The following is a 15,786-nucleotide window of genomic DNA, read 5'->3' as shown; positions in this document are numbered from 1 at the left end:
TCCTGGGCCTTAATTTTCCTCAAGCACAGCGCTTCTCAACCTTTCCCCAGCAACAGCCTTTGTCCCACCATGCTTCCTTGCTGTTCACTCCCATCCTGGTGGGCCCCCAGGAGGAGGGGAGCTCTAGCACACTGCCATGTGTTTGGCTATACTAGCCCAGGCTTGAAACAATGCCAGCCAGAAGCTTGCCCACTGGGACTGCTCCTCCAGACAACTGCTGATTTGGGAATTCTTCTTCCCTTTCGTCATCCTTTTGAATTTCTTTGATCTTCCCATTTGATAAATATACTGGAAACTTTACCCAGACACAGAATGTTTTAAATTCCACATCTTTAATTAAGTCAAGTAGCCTTTCTCCTGAATATAAATTCACATACCGCAGGAACATCACGGGCTCAGAGCATTATCTTATAAGAAGGCATTGCTGGCACGTAGTTTGTGTAATATTGACGCTCTCTGATTAACACAGTATTTCATTCCTCACATACAGCTGGATTCCACAAAGGGAAGATGTTAAAAACATATAACCATCTGTGTACCATATTAAATGATAACCTGATATACTTCAGGTCTAAATCTTTTAAAAGCAATACTTCTCAACTGGAGGCCATATGGCCCCCCCATGGGACAACAAGATATTCCAAGAGGGCCATGGCACAAAAACTACAGGGTCAATGAGTAGGCGACGGGAATTACAGGCAGGCAACGGACTCAGAAAGGGGCTGCGGGAGAGAAGGTAGAGAGACACTCTTTAAGGCTAAGCTCAATCATACACTGACACACTTAACTCAGTAATACCATTTTTTTTTTAAAGTTTAGTTATCTGGATACTTTCACGTATCACCAGGATACAGCAATTGAAAGCTAGTTATCAGCTGCACTTCCTAAGCTGTACCTTGTCAGTTAGGAGGGGACTGGAAGACTTCTAGGAAGAAGCGTGCTGGGGAAAATCCAGATTGTCCCTTACATTAACAGAACTGCAGAGCACCACAGGGGTCTTGAGAGGCTCAGAAGCAAAGGGCTATTTTGCAAAGGGCTTGCATTTTAGACAAGTCAGCCAGGGTGGTAGAAGGTGGGGAATGAAGAAGCTGTAAATATTCAAGATGAACACAAATTTCTATTTTGGGTTTAGGCCACATCTGGGCAGTGCCTACGCTCTGCTCTGTGCTTGGGTATCTCTCCAGGCAGTGCTCAGGCACCATGCCATTTTCAGACATCCTGCATCCGATGCCTGTGCAGCAACCCACTGAGCTGTCCGTCCAGCCCCCAAAACAAACTTCTAAGCAATGAATTAACTCGTGAAGAAAGCTTTCAGTACTGTGTCAACTTCAAGCTGTCTGCTGATCATATCTGGGTTTAGAGATGAGTTGTGTCTTTTCTTTGACTCTCTTCCTTAAAAAAAAAAAAAGAAGAATGATGAATACCTCCATACCTATCAAGATATTTGGCATCAAGAACTTCTTAGTTGGGTTGGAGAGAGTGTACGATAGCTAAGGCACTTGCCCTGTACGCAGCCAACCTGGGTTTTATCCCCAGCACCTCGTATGGTCCCCCACTTCTTAAGTGCAGATCCAGGAGTAAGGCCTGAGTACCACTGGGTGTGGGAGGAAAATAGTTATTAATTCAAGAAGATATTTCTCTGTCAAAACACTGACTATACAATTCGGATGCTTTAGCAAAAAAAATGTAGGCAAAGTAGTCCTTGAGGAGAGGGACATCTAGGATGGGGTTTGAAGCAAAGCCCCAAACTACCCAGGAACAGTAGCAGCACACACACAGCAAGCCCTCTAGTGAGAGACCAAACCACCAACTAATTCCAGAAAGGAAAATACAATCTGGATCAAGAGGAAAAACTCATCCAATATGGTCCCCCAAGCAATGCCAGGAGTGATCCCTGAGCAGAGCTAGGAATAAGCCCTGAGTATGGCCAGGTGTGGCACAAATACCCTCCCCAGACCACAAAAGACAAAAACCTCTTCAAAACAAAACCTTATAGATACGCACATCCATAGTCTATCCATAGTTAGATTACAGTTCCAAGCATTTAAGGCTGAACTTTGGGCTATCCTTTCTCCTCCTGCAGAGAGCTTGTTAACTGAGTTACCTCCACTACAGTGCACCTGGGAGCACACCCAATTCCACTGAGGCATGTTTATCTTTAACGTCTCTTTTGTATTCTACTTCCCCTGTCAGTCACAAATATCTCCAGTTCAGACATGGTAACTTGTAAAGTCAAACCTTCTGATGGCTCTGTATTTTGTATATGTAAATGAAATGTTTTTGTCTTTCTTTTATGCCCTTTGCATATTTTTTAGAGCAATGTCCCTTTTGTATAGACACAGGAAGAGAGTTAATGCCCTTTTTTGAGTTAATTGACTCTGAAAAATATATCCTCCTAGGCATCTGTCGTATTTACTTAAGCTTCAGCTGCACTTAGATTTACCTTAGTTCCGGGGCTGGAGCAATAGCACAGCGGGTAGGGCATTTGCCTTGCACGCAGCCAACCCAGGTTCGATTCCCAGCATCCCATATGGTCCCCTGAGCACGGCCAGGGGTAATTCCTGAGTGCAGAGCCAGAAATGACCCCTGTGCATTGCCAGGTGTGACCCAAAAAGCAAAAAAAAACCCCAAGCAAACAAACAAAAAATTAACCTTAGTTCCTTACACCCCAAAAAGTGGGTCCCACCAAAGGACTGGATGGACCCAGAGCAAGTTGTAAGCTACCCTGGCTTTGACATGGGACAGCCCTAAGGGGCATAAGAAGTGTAGTAAGTTAAGAGCACAGTCATGGAACAAACTCTGTCATGACCCAACAAGAAATAACTGAAAAAGACCCTCCTGGGGTTAGGAAAGCTAACCTGCGCTGAGGACAGTAGTCTGGGAAATATAGTGAGACGCCCCCAGTAAAAGCCACCCTTTACCATTTATCATTGGAAGCTTAATCTAAGGTATAGATAAAAGTCTTTAGCTCTTGGGGCTGGAGCTATAGCACAGCGGGTAGGGCGTTTGCCTTGCAGGAGGCCGACCCGGGTTCAATTCCCAGCCCAAGCATATGGGAGTTCAATTCCCAGCATCCTCTATGGTCCCCTGAGCACCGCCAGGAGTGGTTCCTGAGTGCAGAGCCAGGAGTAACCCCTGTGCATCGCCAGGTGTGACCCAAGAAGCAGGGGGAAAAAAAAGTCTTTAGCTCTTAACTGTTTATACAAAATGACTAGAAATATTAAGAAGTAAGTTTAATATGACTGCTTAGATTTACCAGTATAGAAAAGGAGAAAGCAATATACCCCTAGATGGAATGCCGCCCCTGAGCAGATCTCCTGGAAGGAATCGAGAGTGCTGGAGCCCCTAGATGGAATGCCGCCCTTGGGTTGGATCGCCTAGAAAAATTTCCCCTAAGGAAGCACATTATATCTGTTTGTATTTATGTTAATGTTCAACCACACCTATGTGTAATTGCTGCCCCCCAATCCTTCACAATTTCTCTATAATAATCCTGATTGACTTGAGTAATCAGGATTATTTATTTATTTATTTTTGCTTTTTTGGGTCACACCCAGCGATGCTCAGGGGTTACTCCTGGCTTTGCACTCAGGAATTACTCCTGGCGGTGCTTGGGGGACCATATGGGATGCCGGGGATTGAACCAGGGTCGGCTGCGTGCAAGGCAAACGCCCTACCCGCTGTGCTATCGCTTCGGCCCCGAGTAATCAGGATTATTATAGAGCTACTGTGGACTTGTTTCTTCGTCCAACAACTGGGAGGTAGTTATTGGTCCCAAATGCACTAAGGGACCATGACCACACATGTAACAAAAGAGCAATTGTAGGGCAAATGTAGAACTCACTGAGCTATGGGAGGCTAACTGTTGCAGCTCTCCTTCATATTCCGTCTAGTCAACCTTATTACATGTTTGCTCTTCATGGGGCTTATTTTCCCCTTTGCAGTGCTGGAGAGGGAATCCACTGTGACACATCCATGGGATTAATTTTCTTCTTTTTCTGTACTGTTAGGGATGAAATCCACGTAGTCACACATGTAAGGTGTATTTACTACTGCCAAGCCCACAGCCCCTGCTTTCTTTTGAATAAACATTCACCAGCTGCCCCTCCCCACACCAGTTACATTTCCCTATGTGCCCACAAGGATGACGAAGACAGGCCTTGATCAGTACCCTAAGTTTGGAGCAGCAGGCACAGTCAGCAGAAACAGAGATGCACAAACTCCTTTCACCACCCATGGGCCAAACAGTAGAGAAGAAATAAAATCGCCAGAGACCCAAAATAAAGAACCTGCTCTATGTGACTCAAGAAAACCCTCTTCACTTCACTGAAATTTAGAAGATGCTGCAGCTTCAACAGAAACCATTCACTGCAGCTTGAAGATCTGGACTCCAATGCTATGTCAGTCCTAGCATTGGACCAGTCACTCTTCCCTGGTCTCAACCTCTCGACACCCTCTTTAACCTACTTTTCTTTTTCTTTTCTTTTTTTTGCTTTTTGGGTCACACCCAGCAATGCACAGGGGTTACTCCTGGCTCTGCACTCAGGAATTACCCCATGGCGGTGCTCAGGGGACCATATGGGATGCTGGGAATCAAACCCGGGTTGGCCACGTGCAAGGCAAACGCCCTACCCACTATGCTATCACTCCAGCCCCTTCTAACCTATTTTTCTCTCAAAATTACTGATACAGGCTAGGGATGTAGCTTGGTAGCGGAGCACTTCCCTTAAGTAGGTGAGGCCCTAGATTAGATTGCCAGCACTGCATGGTCCTCTGAGAACTGCTGGATGTAATCCCTCTAGCACTATGCCTGAGATAGCCCCCAACCACCCCGGGCATGACACTGATACAGATCCCCCCAAAATACTGATACAGATTCCTTTAGCAGCAGGAAATATACCAATAATTACAAGGTTTGCTATGTCAGAAAAACATTACCCTCTAAAATGGCACTTGGTATTTACAATGGTATTTACAAATTTTATTATTTTTTTATCCCAAAAATACATATAAACAAAAACCTGCTCATCAAATGCAGGGAGGCCTTTGCCTTAATGTAGCATTACATTTACATTCACAAAACATTCTCATATGAAAACCAGTATGCAGCTCTCTCACACACACAATTATATATACACACACACAATATGTATAAGTAGTTAACAGTTTTTCTACTTACACATATTCCTCCGGTGGAAAATTAGAAAACTAGGCAATTTCCATAGTTTCCAGCCTGGGGAAGGTAAATACAATGTATGTGACATTGTTTATAAAAAGATGAACCATGTAAACGACACAACGCCTTTAGACATATACACATTGTTAAAATCAAGCAAGGACCCTGCCACATGAAGGACAGTGCTTCTTCAAAGAAGATAAAAGGGAGACAACATTTGAATAAAATACAAAGTCAAAGACCAGATAAGATGATCAAATTGTTATGTACATGCTCCATGGAGAAATCAAAATTCTCTCACAGGAAACCATGACCCATTTCAGCCTTCTGTGACATTAATATATTACCTGCTGGTATCACCGTGATCTTCCCATATGCTTAAGCAGGCTCTGAAAAGCAAGTCTGACAGTCAATAACGAGGCCATTTGGTAAACTCTCCCCACTCCCACCCCCACCCTCCAAATGAAGTGCAAAATTAAATTCTATGACTCAAGAGCTCAACCAGGTCAAAGCTTTGGTATATTCTGGAGGCTGTTTTGGTGATAACCAAAGCTTAGTAAAATTCTCTGTTCAGGGGTCTGTCCCCCAAACAAAAACAAACAAAACCACCTGGTCCACAAAGCCTAACAATTCTATAAATTAAAAAAACTGTACAAAAAAAGAGAACAAGTCACAATTCCCCTCTAACCAAGAGGTTTAAAAGTTTCCTAGGCAGCCAGTCCTTAAAGCACCAACAAAAGCCACAATGTTTCTACAAAACACAAAGTGTTGGTGAGACTGTCCTGAAAACATGCCTGCGAGCATGTGGTTGATGAGCCACAGAGAAGAGTCCACCCAAGTTCATGTTCTTACTGTAACATAAGCTGGTTAGCAAACAGAGGAAAGGCTTAAGGCAATAAGAGGCATTACAGAGAGCACCACACCACAGTGCTCGAGTCAATCCCACAGCCTTCAAAGAAGAGGTCTCCGAGTCTGGGTTATGTTTTAGTTTACTAGCTGTCAGATACTTCTTCCTCCTCCTCTTCATCTTCATCTTCTTTTCTGTCTACTTCGGAGGTGTCTGAGGACTCGTGAAGCAGAACATATTCTCTGCTGCTGAAGCCAAACTTAAGCACATCCTTCTCCTTTAGTTCATAGTATCTTTGCGGCTCAATGCGCTTGTTATTCAAGAAGGTCCCATTGCCTGAGCCAAGATCAATGATGTAGGGCTTCACCCTTCGGCCAACTGTCCCATCAGCACGAGTATATTCCACAAGTCTGGTGGAGAAAAAGAGAAACTGGTGAGCAAAATCCTACCTCAGGCTATCAGCTCTGGGTTAACTGTGCAGAGAGCAGGCCGGGCTTCTTCAACTTTTGCCACCAAGGGCACACTTTCACCGGAGAAATGCAACATGGGTGAGCACTGCCAGAAACACCTTAATTCCAGTCACTGCAGATTCAGAATCCTTCCATGACTGCCACAGTTTTCACGACTCCACATTCAGTTACATGATCCCACATGAGTTCACCACCCACAGGTTAAGAAGACAGGGCCCGGAGGCTGTAACTAAGCAGGTCTGAACACAGTTCAAGCTCAAACTAGGAGAACCAGAGGCTAGCATGACCCCGGGTAGGGACACTGGGAGCAGATGAAAAAACATAGCAGAAAAGATGAGAACTGGTTGGGGGCTCAGGGAACAGGAATTCTTGGTAGATAAAAGGCTTAAAATGCAGTCCGGGGAGATGGCGCCAAGAGCTGGTACGCATGCTTTACATGCAGGCACCCCTGGCACCGCATGGTCCCGCAACACTGCTGAGAATGACACATCCCACCCCCATCCAGCACCACACAGGGAGGAGTCCCCAGCACCACAGGGTGCTGGCCAACAACAAAAACAAAAGAAAGCAGCAGTTTAAAATGCAAATTCAGGGCCTCTTGCCTTAATTAAGAATATAGGTCTGAAAGCATTGCAACTGTTCTCATGGTGATTCAATTAAAAAAAAAAAAAAAGAACATTCTGTGTGGGCTGGGGAGGCAGCTCAGCAGTATAGCACTTACCTTGCATGTGTGGTGAGACCTTGGGTTTGGTACCCGGCACCGCAAAAAAAAAATAATAATAATAATAAAGTTTTTGTTGTTTATTATGATGATACTTCTTTCACATATATAGTTTTGTTTTGGGGCCACACCCGGCTGTAGTTCAGCATCAGTGAGGCCTGGGGGACATGTGTGGTGCTGGGGATCAAACCCAGATCAGCTGCATACAAGGCAAGTGCCCTACCCACTGTACCATCTCTCTGGTCCTTGGATGTATTTTAGATCCTGTCACAATGGGAACAAAGCAGCAGATTTGGATTTCAAGAGGAGAGGGAGTTTGATCTGAGCCAGTTAATACCATGATGATCATCTATTCAGCAAGTCACTTGGCTTTGCTGTATTTCAGTTTTCTTGTCTGTCAAATGGGGACTATTAATACCTGCCTACAAGATTACTGCAAGGAAACATATACTACTCAGATTGCCCCAAGATTCAGGTGACATATATGCCAGGCATTTTCAGTTGTTTCTTTTCTTTTCTCTTCTTTCTTTCCTACTAATCGCTTCTATTTTGAGAGCATAACAGCTCTAGAAAACAACCTTCTTTGGAGAACTGGTCCTTAGTAGGAAGTATTCGGAGATGGGGGGTAGGGGTGTGTGGGGAATAGGTTGGGGGAGGGACCACTGCAATGCAACAATGATAGAGGGAATGGTTACTCTGGACAAGAACTGGATGCTAAAAGGAGGTAAGGTGATATACATAATATCCTATCAGCAACATTACTGTAAGCAACAGTGCCTAAAAGGGGGTGGGTGGGGTGGGGAGAAAGTACCTGCTGTAAAGGTAGGCTGTGGGGACATGAAGAGGTAGCACAGCAGGTAGGGCACATGCCTTGCATGTGGCTGACCCAGGTTTAATCCCTGGCACCACATATGGTTCCCCAGCCCTGAGCACTGCTGGGTGTAATCCCAAAACCAAAAAAAAAAAAAAAAGAAAACCCAAAATAAACCCAACAACATAGAGGCAGGCTGAGGGACAGGAGGGCAACTGGGGACACCCATGGAGGGAAGTGGACAATGCTGAAGGGGTAGGTATTGCAACATTGTATACTTGAAACTCAAGAATGAGTAACTTTGTAATTCAATTAAACGATTTTTTGGGAAAAAAATGAAACAAAATAAAACCCCCAAACCTTCCTCTTTAAGGAACTGATGCTACTACTGCCTCTCCCCACCGCCTGCCCCAGTTCATCCTGGTACCTCACCCCCACCCCCAAGGGTTAGTCTCGATCACTCTGGGGAATACCCAATTAGAAACAGGGAAGTTAGGACCTGTATTAGACTATAAGGCGTATGGGGAATCCTCTGCATATGCACAACACAGACTTCAGCCAGCCTCCCTGAGACATCCCACTTTGGTTGGCACCTCCCATTTCTCGCCACTACCTGCACTCACCTATACTGAAAGACGGCGTGCTGCTTTGAGCAAGAGGGATGGTCGATTGGAATGTCCGCAATTCGGCGGTGGCGACCCAGGAGGTAAGCACTTTGTCTGTGAATGTACATGACCGGAAGGACCTCATCATTCTTAAAGGGGTAGAGACGCCAGCGTTTTTTGGGGATCCGGGCTTCCGGGGGCTCACTGTATTTAATAACTACTCCCCGGAAAGTGTTGGTGTCCTCAAGAAGTGCTCCAGAAAGTTCAAAGCTGGGCTTTTCTTTAACTGGCACTTCTTTGTCTTTGCTGTTGCCTCCAGGTCGAGGGGCCGACTCCTGAGACTCACTGCCAGCAGCACCAAGTTCACTCTTCTGGCGGTGCTCCCTCCGGCGGGCATTGTGAAACTCCCGCTCGGCTTCCTGAGCCTGCAGACTCTGGCTGTCTCGATCCCGTCCCTGCGCCTGCCCACTCCCAGACCGCTCATTCGAGGTTTTCCTGGGGTGGGAATGGCTGCGGTGTCGATCTCGGTCACTGGTCCGAGCCCGCCTGTGTTCCTGTCCGGACGATTCACGGTGCTGCCGGTCCTCGCGTCCTCTCCGGGGGTGATCCTCGCGTTCCTGAAATCCGAACAGCAAATCCCACAGCCCGTGAACAAGCTGCACTCACAAAGTCATCTCTGATGTGGACCTTGGCAGTTAGCACAAATGTCCCAGAGATGTAAGGTGCTAAGGGATGGTTATGTTCCCCTGCAAGGCCATGCACACCACACATCTCATGTTTCTGTCCAATTATAGCTCTCGGTCCAAGGCCATGTTCAGAGCCCTAGAAACTGGGCACCTCTCAGCAAACACACAAGGAAGCCGGGAAGCACATATAGGAAGCAAATACAGAAGAGGGGACAAAAAGGGAGGAAAGGAAGAGGGAGGGGGAGAGAAAGAGAGCGCATGGCCATTAGTCACGTACAAAATAAGTCTATAAAGAAAACCAAAAAACAAAAATCTAGGACGAGAGAGAGTACAGGGATTAAGACTACGCCTTGTATGTGGTTGACCCAGATTCAATCCCTGGTTCTATGTATGGTCCCTGAGCCCTGCCAAGAGTAATCCCTGAGCAATGAGATAAGGAGAAGTCTGGCCCCCAAACAAAACAATTTTTTTTTGCTTTTTTTGGGGTCACACCCGGCAATGCATAGAGGTTACTCCTGGCTCTGCACTCAGGAATTACTCCTGGCAGTGCTTGGGGTGATTATATGGGGTGCTGGGAATCGAACCCAGGTCAGCCATGTGCAAGGCAAATGCCCTACCCGCTGTGCTATCACTCCAGCCCCCAAACAAAACAATTTTTTTTTTTTTTTGCTTTTTGCTTTTTGGGTCACACGTGGCGTTGCACAGGGGTTCCTCCTGGCTCTGCACTCAGGAATTACTCCTGGCGGTGCTCAGAGGACCATATGGGATGCTGGGAATTGAACCCGGGTCAGCCGCATGCAAGGCAAATGCCCTACCCGCTGTGCTATCTCTCCAGCCCCCAAAACAAAACAATTTTTAAAAGCATGTAAAATAAACTTGACTGATCCCTGGTACCATATGGTCCCCAAGCACTGGTGAGTTTATCCCCTATAAAAGGTAGAAGGATGTATATTTTCGAGCCTTTAAAGCCAAGCAGGAGAGGGAGCTGGGGATACCTACTCACAAGAGTTCACTCTGCCCAGGACTAATCTCAGGATCCCCTTTATCCCTTATTAAATTAGTCACTACAAAACAGACGTCACCTCGCCCTCCAATCTCACTCCCAAGAGGCTCCGTACATCTACTCCTCGGTTCCAAAACCCATCTTTCTTTAATACCTGACACCATTCGATTGTACCCCTGGAATGCTCAGTAAATCTACATTCTCAATATTTTCTGACAGGCCCCTTCCCCCTTTGCTCTAATACAACGTTTTGCTTCCAAGCTCCATCAAATGGTAGCAGGTTTTGTTCCCCAGACCCCTTCCTCACCCCCAAATCTCACAATCTCGGGTCTAAACATAAGGCAGGAATCGTTGCTTCTCAGTACTGAATCTAGAATACCCGTCAGACCTCTTTCTTTCTAAACACATGCCCAGCTCTGAATCTCACATTAAGACCATTATCAAATATTCCTCTCCCTGCTGTTGTCACCTGCTGATTCTTCTTCATTTCCTCTCATGTCTGGCCAATTTGATTTCTGGCGTTAGGTCACTTTCTGCAACATTTCTCTTGATGATGTAACACATACGTGGGCCCTTCCAACACGGCGGTCTATCTGTCCTTCCAATGACTGATACCTATCTCCTGCCAGCAGCTCAGCCACTCACCCCAACGGTTAATATAGATGCTTTTATTTCTAATAGAAGCCCCACACCTCCAGATGGCCTCTCTTCTTTTCTTCTCTATACTTACACTCTGTAGTAAAGCAATCTGATTACTTCTCAGCAGATACTTCCAGGACTCTGGCGCCCACCCCATTCTGACAGACGCCACCTGAAATAACCTCAACCCTCCTCAATGGTGCCCAACAATCATTCTAGCTCCCCTAAGTCATTCCCTCTCCCAAACAACTGTATTATGCCTCCCTCTCTCCTCAAGTCTCCTAGCTGTTATTTTCATCCCAATTCACTTGGTCAGAAGGAATTTTCCACATCTACCTATAGATCTTTTTTTTTTCCCTTGGCTTTTTGGATCACACCCGGCAATACTCAGGGGTTTTTCCTGGCTCTGCACTCAGGAATTACTCCTGGCGGTACTTGGGGGATCATATGAGATGCCAGGGATCAAACCCGAGTCGCTGTGTGCAAGGCAAATGTCCTACTGGCTGTGCTATCACTCCAGCCCTACCTACAGCATCTTATAGACTGTCTCCCCTTCTTCTGATATAACTATGAGGTCAGCCATCAGTCCAGAAGATGTGCATGTTCCAACCATCCATATAAAAGGTAACTTTTATATGGTGTCAAATACCAGTCAAATCCTTTCGTTTGAGGGCCATTTCAAGTTTTTAGCTCATTAATACCCAGAAATCAACTCTTAGAGAGGTTACTTTGAGGTCACCAGGGAAGTCAGCATAGAGAAGTAAACTAAGATAACTTTGAATTAATAACTATCAAACTGAATTCCTTGCTAAAAGCCCCAGAATTTATTGCAAAATACTTAGAAACAAGAGGAGGAGGGGGAGGGAGAGAGAGAGAGAGAGAGAGAGAGAGAGAGAGAGAGAGAGAGAGAGAGAGAGAGAGAGAGAGAGAGAGAGAAAGCAAGGAAGAAAGAGGGGCCAGAGTAATAGTACATAGGTAGGTCATTTGCCTTGTATGCGGCCGACCCAGGTTTGATCCCCGGTATCCCACAAGCACCACTAGGAGAAATTCCTGAGTACAGAGCCAGGACTAATCCCTGAGCATCACTGGATATGACCCAAAAAGCAGGAAAAGAAGAGAAGAGAAGAGAAGAGAAGAGAAGAGAAGAGAAGAGAAGAGAAGAGAAGAGAAGAGAAGAGAAGAGAAGAGAAGAGAAGAGAAGAGAAGAGAAGAGAAGAGAAAGAGAGAAAGAAAGAAAGAAAGAAAGAAAGAAAGAAAGAAAGAAAGAAAGAAAGAAAGAAAGAAAGAAAGAAAGAAAGAAAGAAAGAAAGAAAGAAAGAAGGAAGGAAGGAAGGAAGGAAGGAAAGAAGGAAGGAAAAAACAACAAACCTATAGCTTGAGAGTAAGAGTGTCAATCTGCGAGTTACAGCTACAGGACTTGAATTCTGAAATAGTCAAAGCAGTATGCAACAATTCATATAGTACATAAGACTAGAACAGAAGTGATAGTACAGCAGGTTTGTCTAGACACATCTGACCTGAGTTCAATCCCCTGAACCCTCTAGGAGTGATCCCTGAGTGCAAAGCCAGGAAGAATAAGGCCTAAGCACCACTGGGTGTGGCCCAAAAACCAAACAGCAGGCAGCGATTCAATCTTGGCACTACATATAGTGCCCCACGCCAGCCAGGAGTGATCCCTGAGTGCAAAACTGGGAGTAAGTCCTGTGCATCACCAAGTGTGACTAAAAAGTAAAACAAAACAAAACAAAAATAATGAAAAATAAAGAAATGTTGGGTCTGGAAAGAGTATAGAGTCTAAGGTGCTTGCCCTGCATGCTGCAGATTCCAGTCTGATCACCTACATCACAGAAGCACAAGATCCCCTGAACACCATCAGGAGTGACCCCTGAGCACTGCTGGGTGTGGACCCACTTTAAAAAAATAAACTAAAAACTTTGGGGCAGAGAGGTCAATGAACTGAGAACATGCTTTGTACATACAGACCTAGGTTTGATCCCTGGTACCATATGGTTCCCTCAAGCATCACCAGAAACAACCCTAAAGCACAGAGCTGGGAATAGCCCCTGAGTACTAGCACCGAAATAAACATAAACCAGGGGCTGGAGTGATAGCACAGCGGGTAGGGCGTTTGCCTTGCATGCACCGACTGGGGTTCGATTCCCAGCATCCCATATGGTCCCCTAGGCACCGCCAGGAGTTAATTCCTGAGTGCATGAGATAGGAATAACCCCTGAGAATCGCTGGGTGTGACCCAAAAAGCAAAAAAAATTAAAAAATTTTTAATTGGTGAGAAAGATTTAAAGATTAGGAAAAAAATAAACCAAACCTTATAGATTATTATGGATTTATGTGGAAAACTTTAAGGGAAAAAAATGGATCTAGAAAGGAACAAGTTCTCAGATACAAAGTCAAAGTACAACCTAGGGCTAGAGGCAGACCGTATAGATGCTAAGGCCTTGCATGTAGGTACCATATATAGTCCTATGTGGTCCTATAACCTCTATTGGGAGTCACATTGTGATTACAAAGCCAGCACTAACCCCTGAGCACCCCAAAGTGTAGCCCCCACCCTCCGCTCAAAAAAAGAGCAAAGAAAGCCTCTTTTTGAGAAAAGCCCATTACAGGTTCAAATGAACATCCATATAACACTCATTAGCTATGATACGAAAATTCTCTAGATAGGAACCTGCTATCCAAACATCTCAAGCTACTCGCCTGTTTTACTTTTACTGTGGAGTGGTGAGGACTTCGGCTTCTCTTACTCCGTGGAGACTTGCTCCTTCTCCCTGAAGACTTGTTTTTCTTTCTGGCTGGGGACCTAGCGGAAAAAGAACAGAGTATATACAGGTTTTTTTAATCTGCTTTCCTTCCCCACATAAATTACTTTCAAGTATCGGGCTTACCTACTAATCAAACACACCTGTAAGGTCCTTACTGATCAGGAGAAGGAGCCAAGAGCTTTCAGTCTCTCAACCCAGACTCCCTTGAGTTCCAGACCCAAATATATAACTAATTGAGCCAGAATGACAGTACAATGGGTAGGAAACTTTCCTTGCATAAAGCTGACTCAGGTTTGATACACGGCACCCCAAGTTTTGTCAGGAGTGATCCCTGAGAGCAAAGCCAGGAGTAAGCCCTGAGAACCGCCAGGTGTGTGCCCCCATCCCATCTCTTTCTCTGTGTGTGTGTGTGTGTGTGTGTGTGTGTGTGTGTATGCACTTTCTGAACAGTCCCACTTAGATAACATAACACTTATTTTTTGTTGTTCGAGAGGTCACACCCAGTGATGCTCCTGGCTCTGCACTCAGGCACCATTCCTGGCAGTGCTCAGGGGACCATATGGAATGCCAAAGATGGAATCGGGATCAGCTGCATTCAAAGTTAGCATCCTACCCACTGTACTATCTCTTCAGCCCCCAGATAACATAACTTTTTTCTCTCCGAGTCTTTGCCATCTGGGGGAATGGCACCAGCATCCATCCAGTCCCCAAATCAGAAGCTACCTTGATTCTTCTTTCTCACCATCAACAGCACCCCTCTCCCACTGCTTCCCCACACAATCACATCAGCGAGTCCTCTGGCTCCATCGCCTCCCTCCTTCCACCTCATTCCTACCACTCAGTCACTACATAGAAATGTTTTCCCCTATTTCTACAACAGTCACAATTAAGTATCAGGTTATTGGAGCCTCTCGTTCTTCTGCCCGGATAGATCCAAGGCTCGGTTATTACTCAGGTTTCAGCTTCAAGGCACCTTTTTTTTTTTTTTTTTCCAGAAAGACCTTCCGACCTTCCCTCGATTCCCTCCAAACACCTGCTGTCACATTTAGGCCTTAACCTATCTCCAACTTTGGTTACTAACTGAAACTTTTTTCCTTACTCGCTGGCGACTGTGTCTCAGGGCTGGAGTATGTCAATTTCCGGAGGGCAAAGGCCATTCTCCCTCACCTATGTGGGGCTCCGTACCCTCAATCCTTACATCAATCTAGGAACTCGGTAAAACTACAATGGAACGAACAAGTAAATCAACCTAAAAATGGCAATTTCGCCCCAAACTTTCTATCAGGGAGCTGGGACTAGGTCCTCGATGTGGCCACCTTTTGGAGACCCGATCAACAACTTCACTGCTCCGCCTGATCCCCTGGACCCTTCCTCCGGGCAAGATGCTCGGGACCTAGAGATGGGAGGATGGGGTTCTGCCAGCGGCCAGGGGACCCTCGAGAGGGGACCCGCGCTGACTCCGGCGGCGTAAACATTCTTTCCAGCAGCCCATCCGGTCACCGCTTGCGGAGGAAGCCCAAGGAGCCGCGCTCGGCTCTCAGCAGCTCCTGACACCTCACGAGCGCGGTCCCCCCGGTGGCCCCGCGGCCGCTCCCCACTTACCGGCTGCTGCCGCGGGCCCGGCTCCCGCGGCGCCCGGCCCGGCCCGGCTCTCCGGCCGGCGGGGACGGGCTCGGGCCCGCGGAGTCGGGGCGGTGCTGGGCCGGGGGCGCGGCTTCCGGGCTGAGGCGCTCCTGCTTCACCACCACCGCCGCCGCCGCCACCACGTCCCCGTCCCGGTGTCGCCGCCGGCTGCCCCGCTCCCGCTCGCTCTTCACCTCCTTCATGCTGAGATCTCCGGGGAGCCAAGGAAAATGAGGGCCGTTGCACTCCTCCCGCTAAAGGAAATGACGGGTTTTGGGCCGGGACTTCCGCTTCCGGGGCTGTGCTACCCAGAACCCCGCGGGGCAGCAAAGGTGAGCACGTGACAGCTACTCCCGGTAGGCGGGGCCGTAGTCCCCGGCTCCCGGGTGAGAGTTTGGAGTTTCCAAAGCCGACTTCCAGGAACG

The 15,786-nt window shown here is 46.6% G+C and overlaps 1 protein-coding gene across 8 annotated transcripts; it reads right to left on the bottom strand.

Annotated features, from left to right (window-relative positions):
* Positions 1-324: 324 nt before the first annotated feature.
* Positions 325-15,610, bottom strand: SNIP1 (Smad nuclear interacting protein 1). Of its 8 annotated transcripts, none has more exons than XR_008630312.1 (6): positions 15,341-15,610; positions 13,674-13,776; positions 8,649-9,247; positions 5,524-6,433; positions 5,180-5,233; positions 325-1,392 (listed from the first exon to the last, which is right to left on the bottom strand). XR_008630312.1 is itself a non-coding variant. In XM_055140445.1 (5 exons), the coding sequence occupies exons 1-5, from the start codon at positions 15,562-15,564 to the stop codon at positions 6,410-6,412; spliced, it is 969 nt and encodes a 322-aa protein (XP_054996420.1). In that variant the 5' UTR covers positions 15,565-15,610; the 3' UTR covers positions 6,267-6,409. The 8 variants fall into 8 exon arrangements, 2 of the variants coding, with proteins under 2 accessions (XP_004614299.1, XP_054996420.1); XR_008630313.1 differs by lacking the exon at positions 325-1,392 and adding an exon at positions 3,705-4,003; XR_008630314.1 differs by lacking the exon at positions 5,180-5,233.
* Between the last annotated feature and the right edge of the window lie 176 nt (positions 15,611-15,786).

The sequence above is a fragment of the Sorex araneus genome, chromosome 5, assembly GCF_027595985.1.
Source record: "Sorex araneus isolate mSorAra2 chromosome 5, mSorAra2.pri, whole genome shotgun sequence".
Classification (NCBI taxonomy): Eukaryota; Metazoa; Chordata; class Mammalia; order Eulipotyphla; family Soricidae; genus Sorex; species Sorex araneus.
Note: the sequence above shows the minus strand (reverse complement) of the source record. Positions and strands in the feature narration are given on the sequence as shown.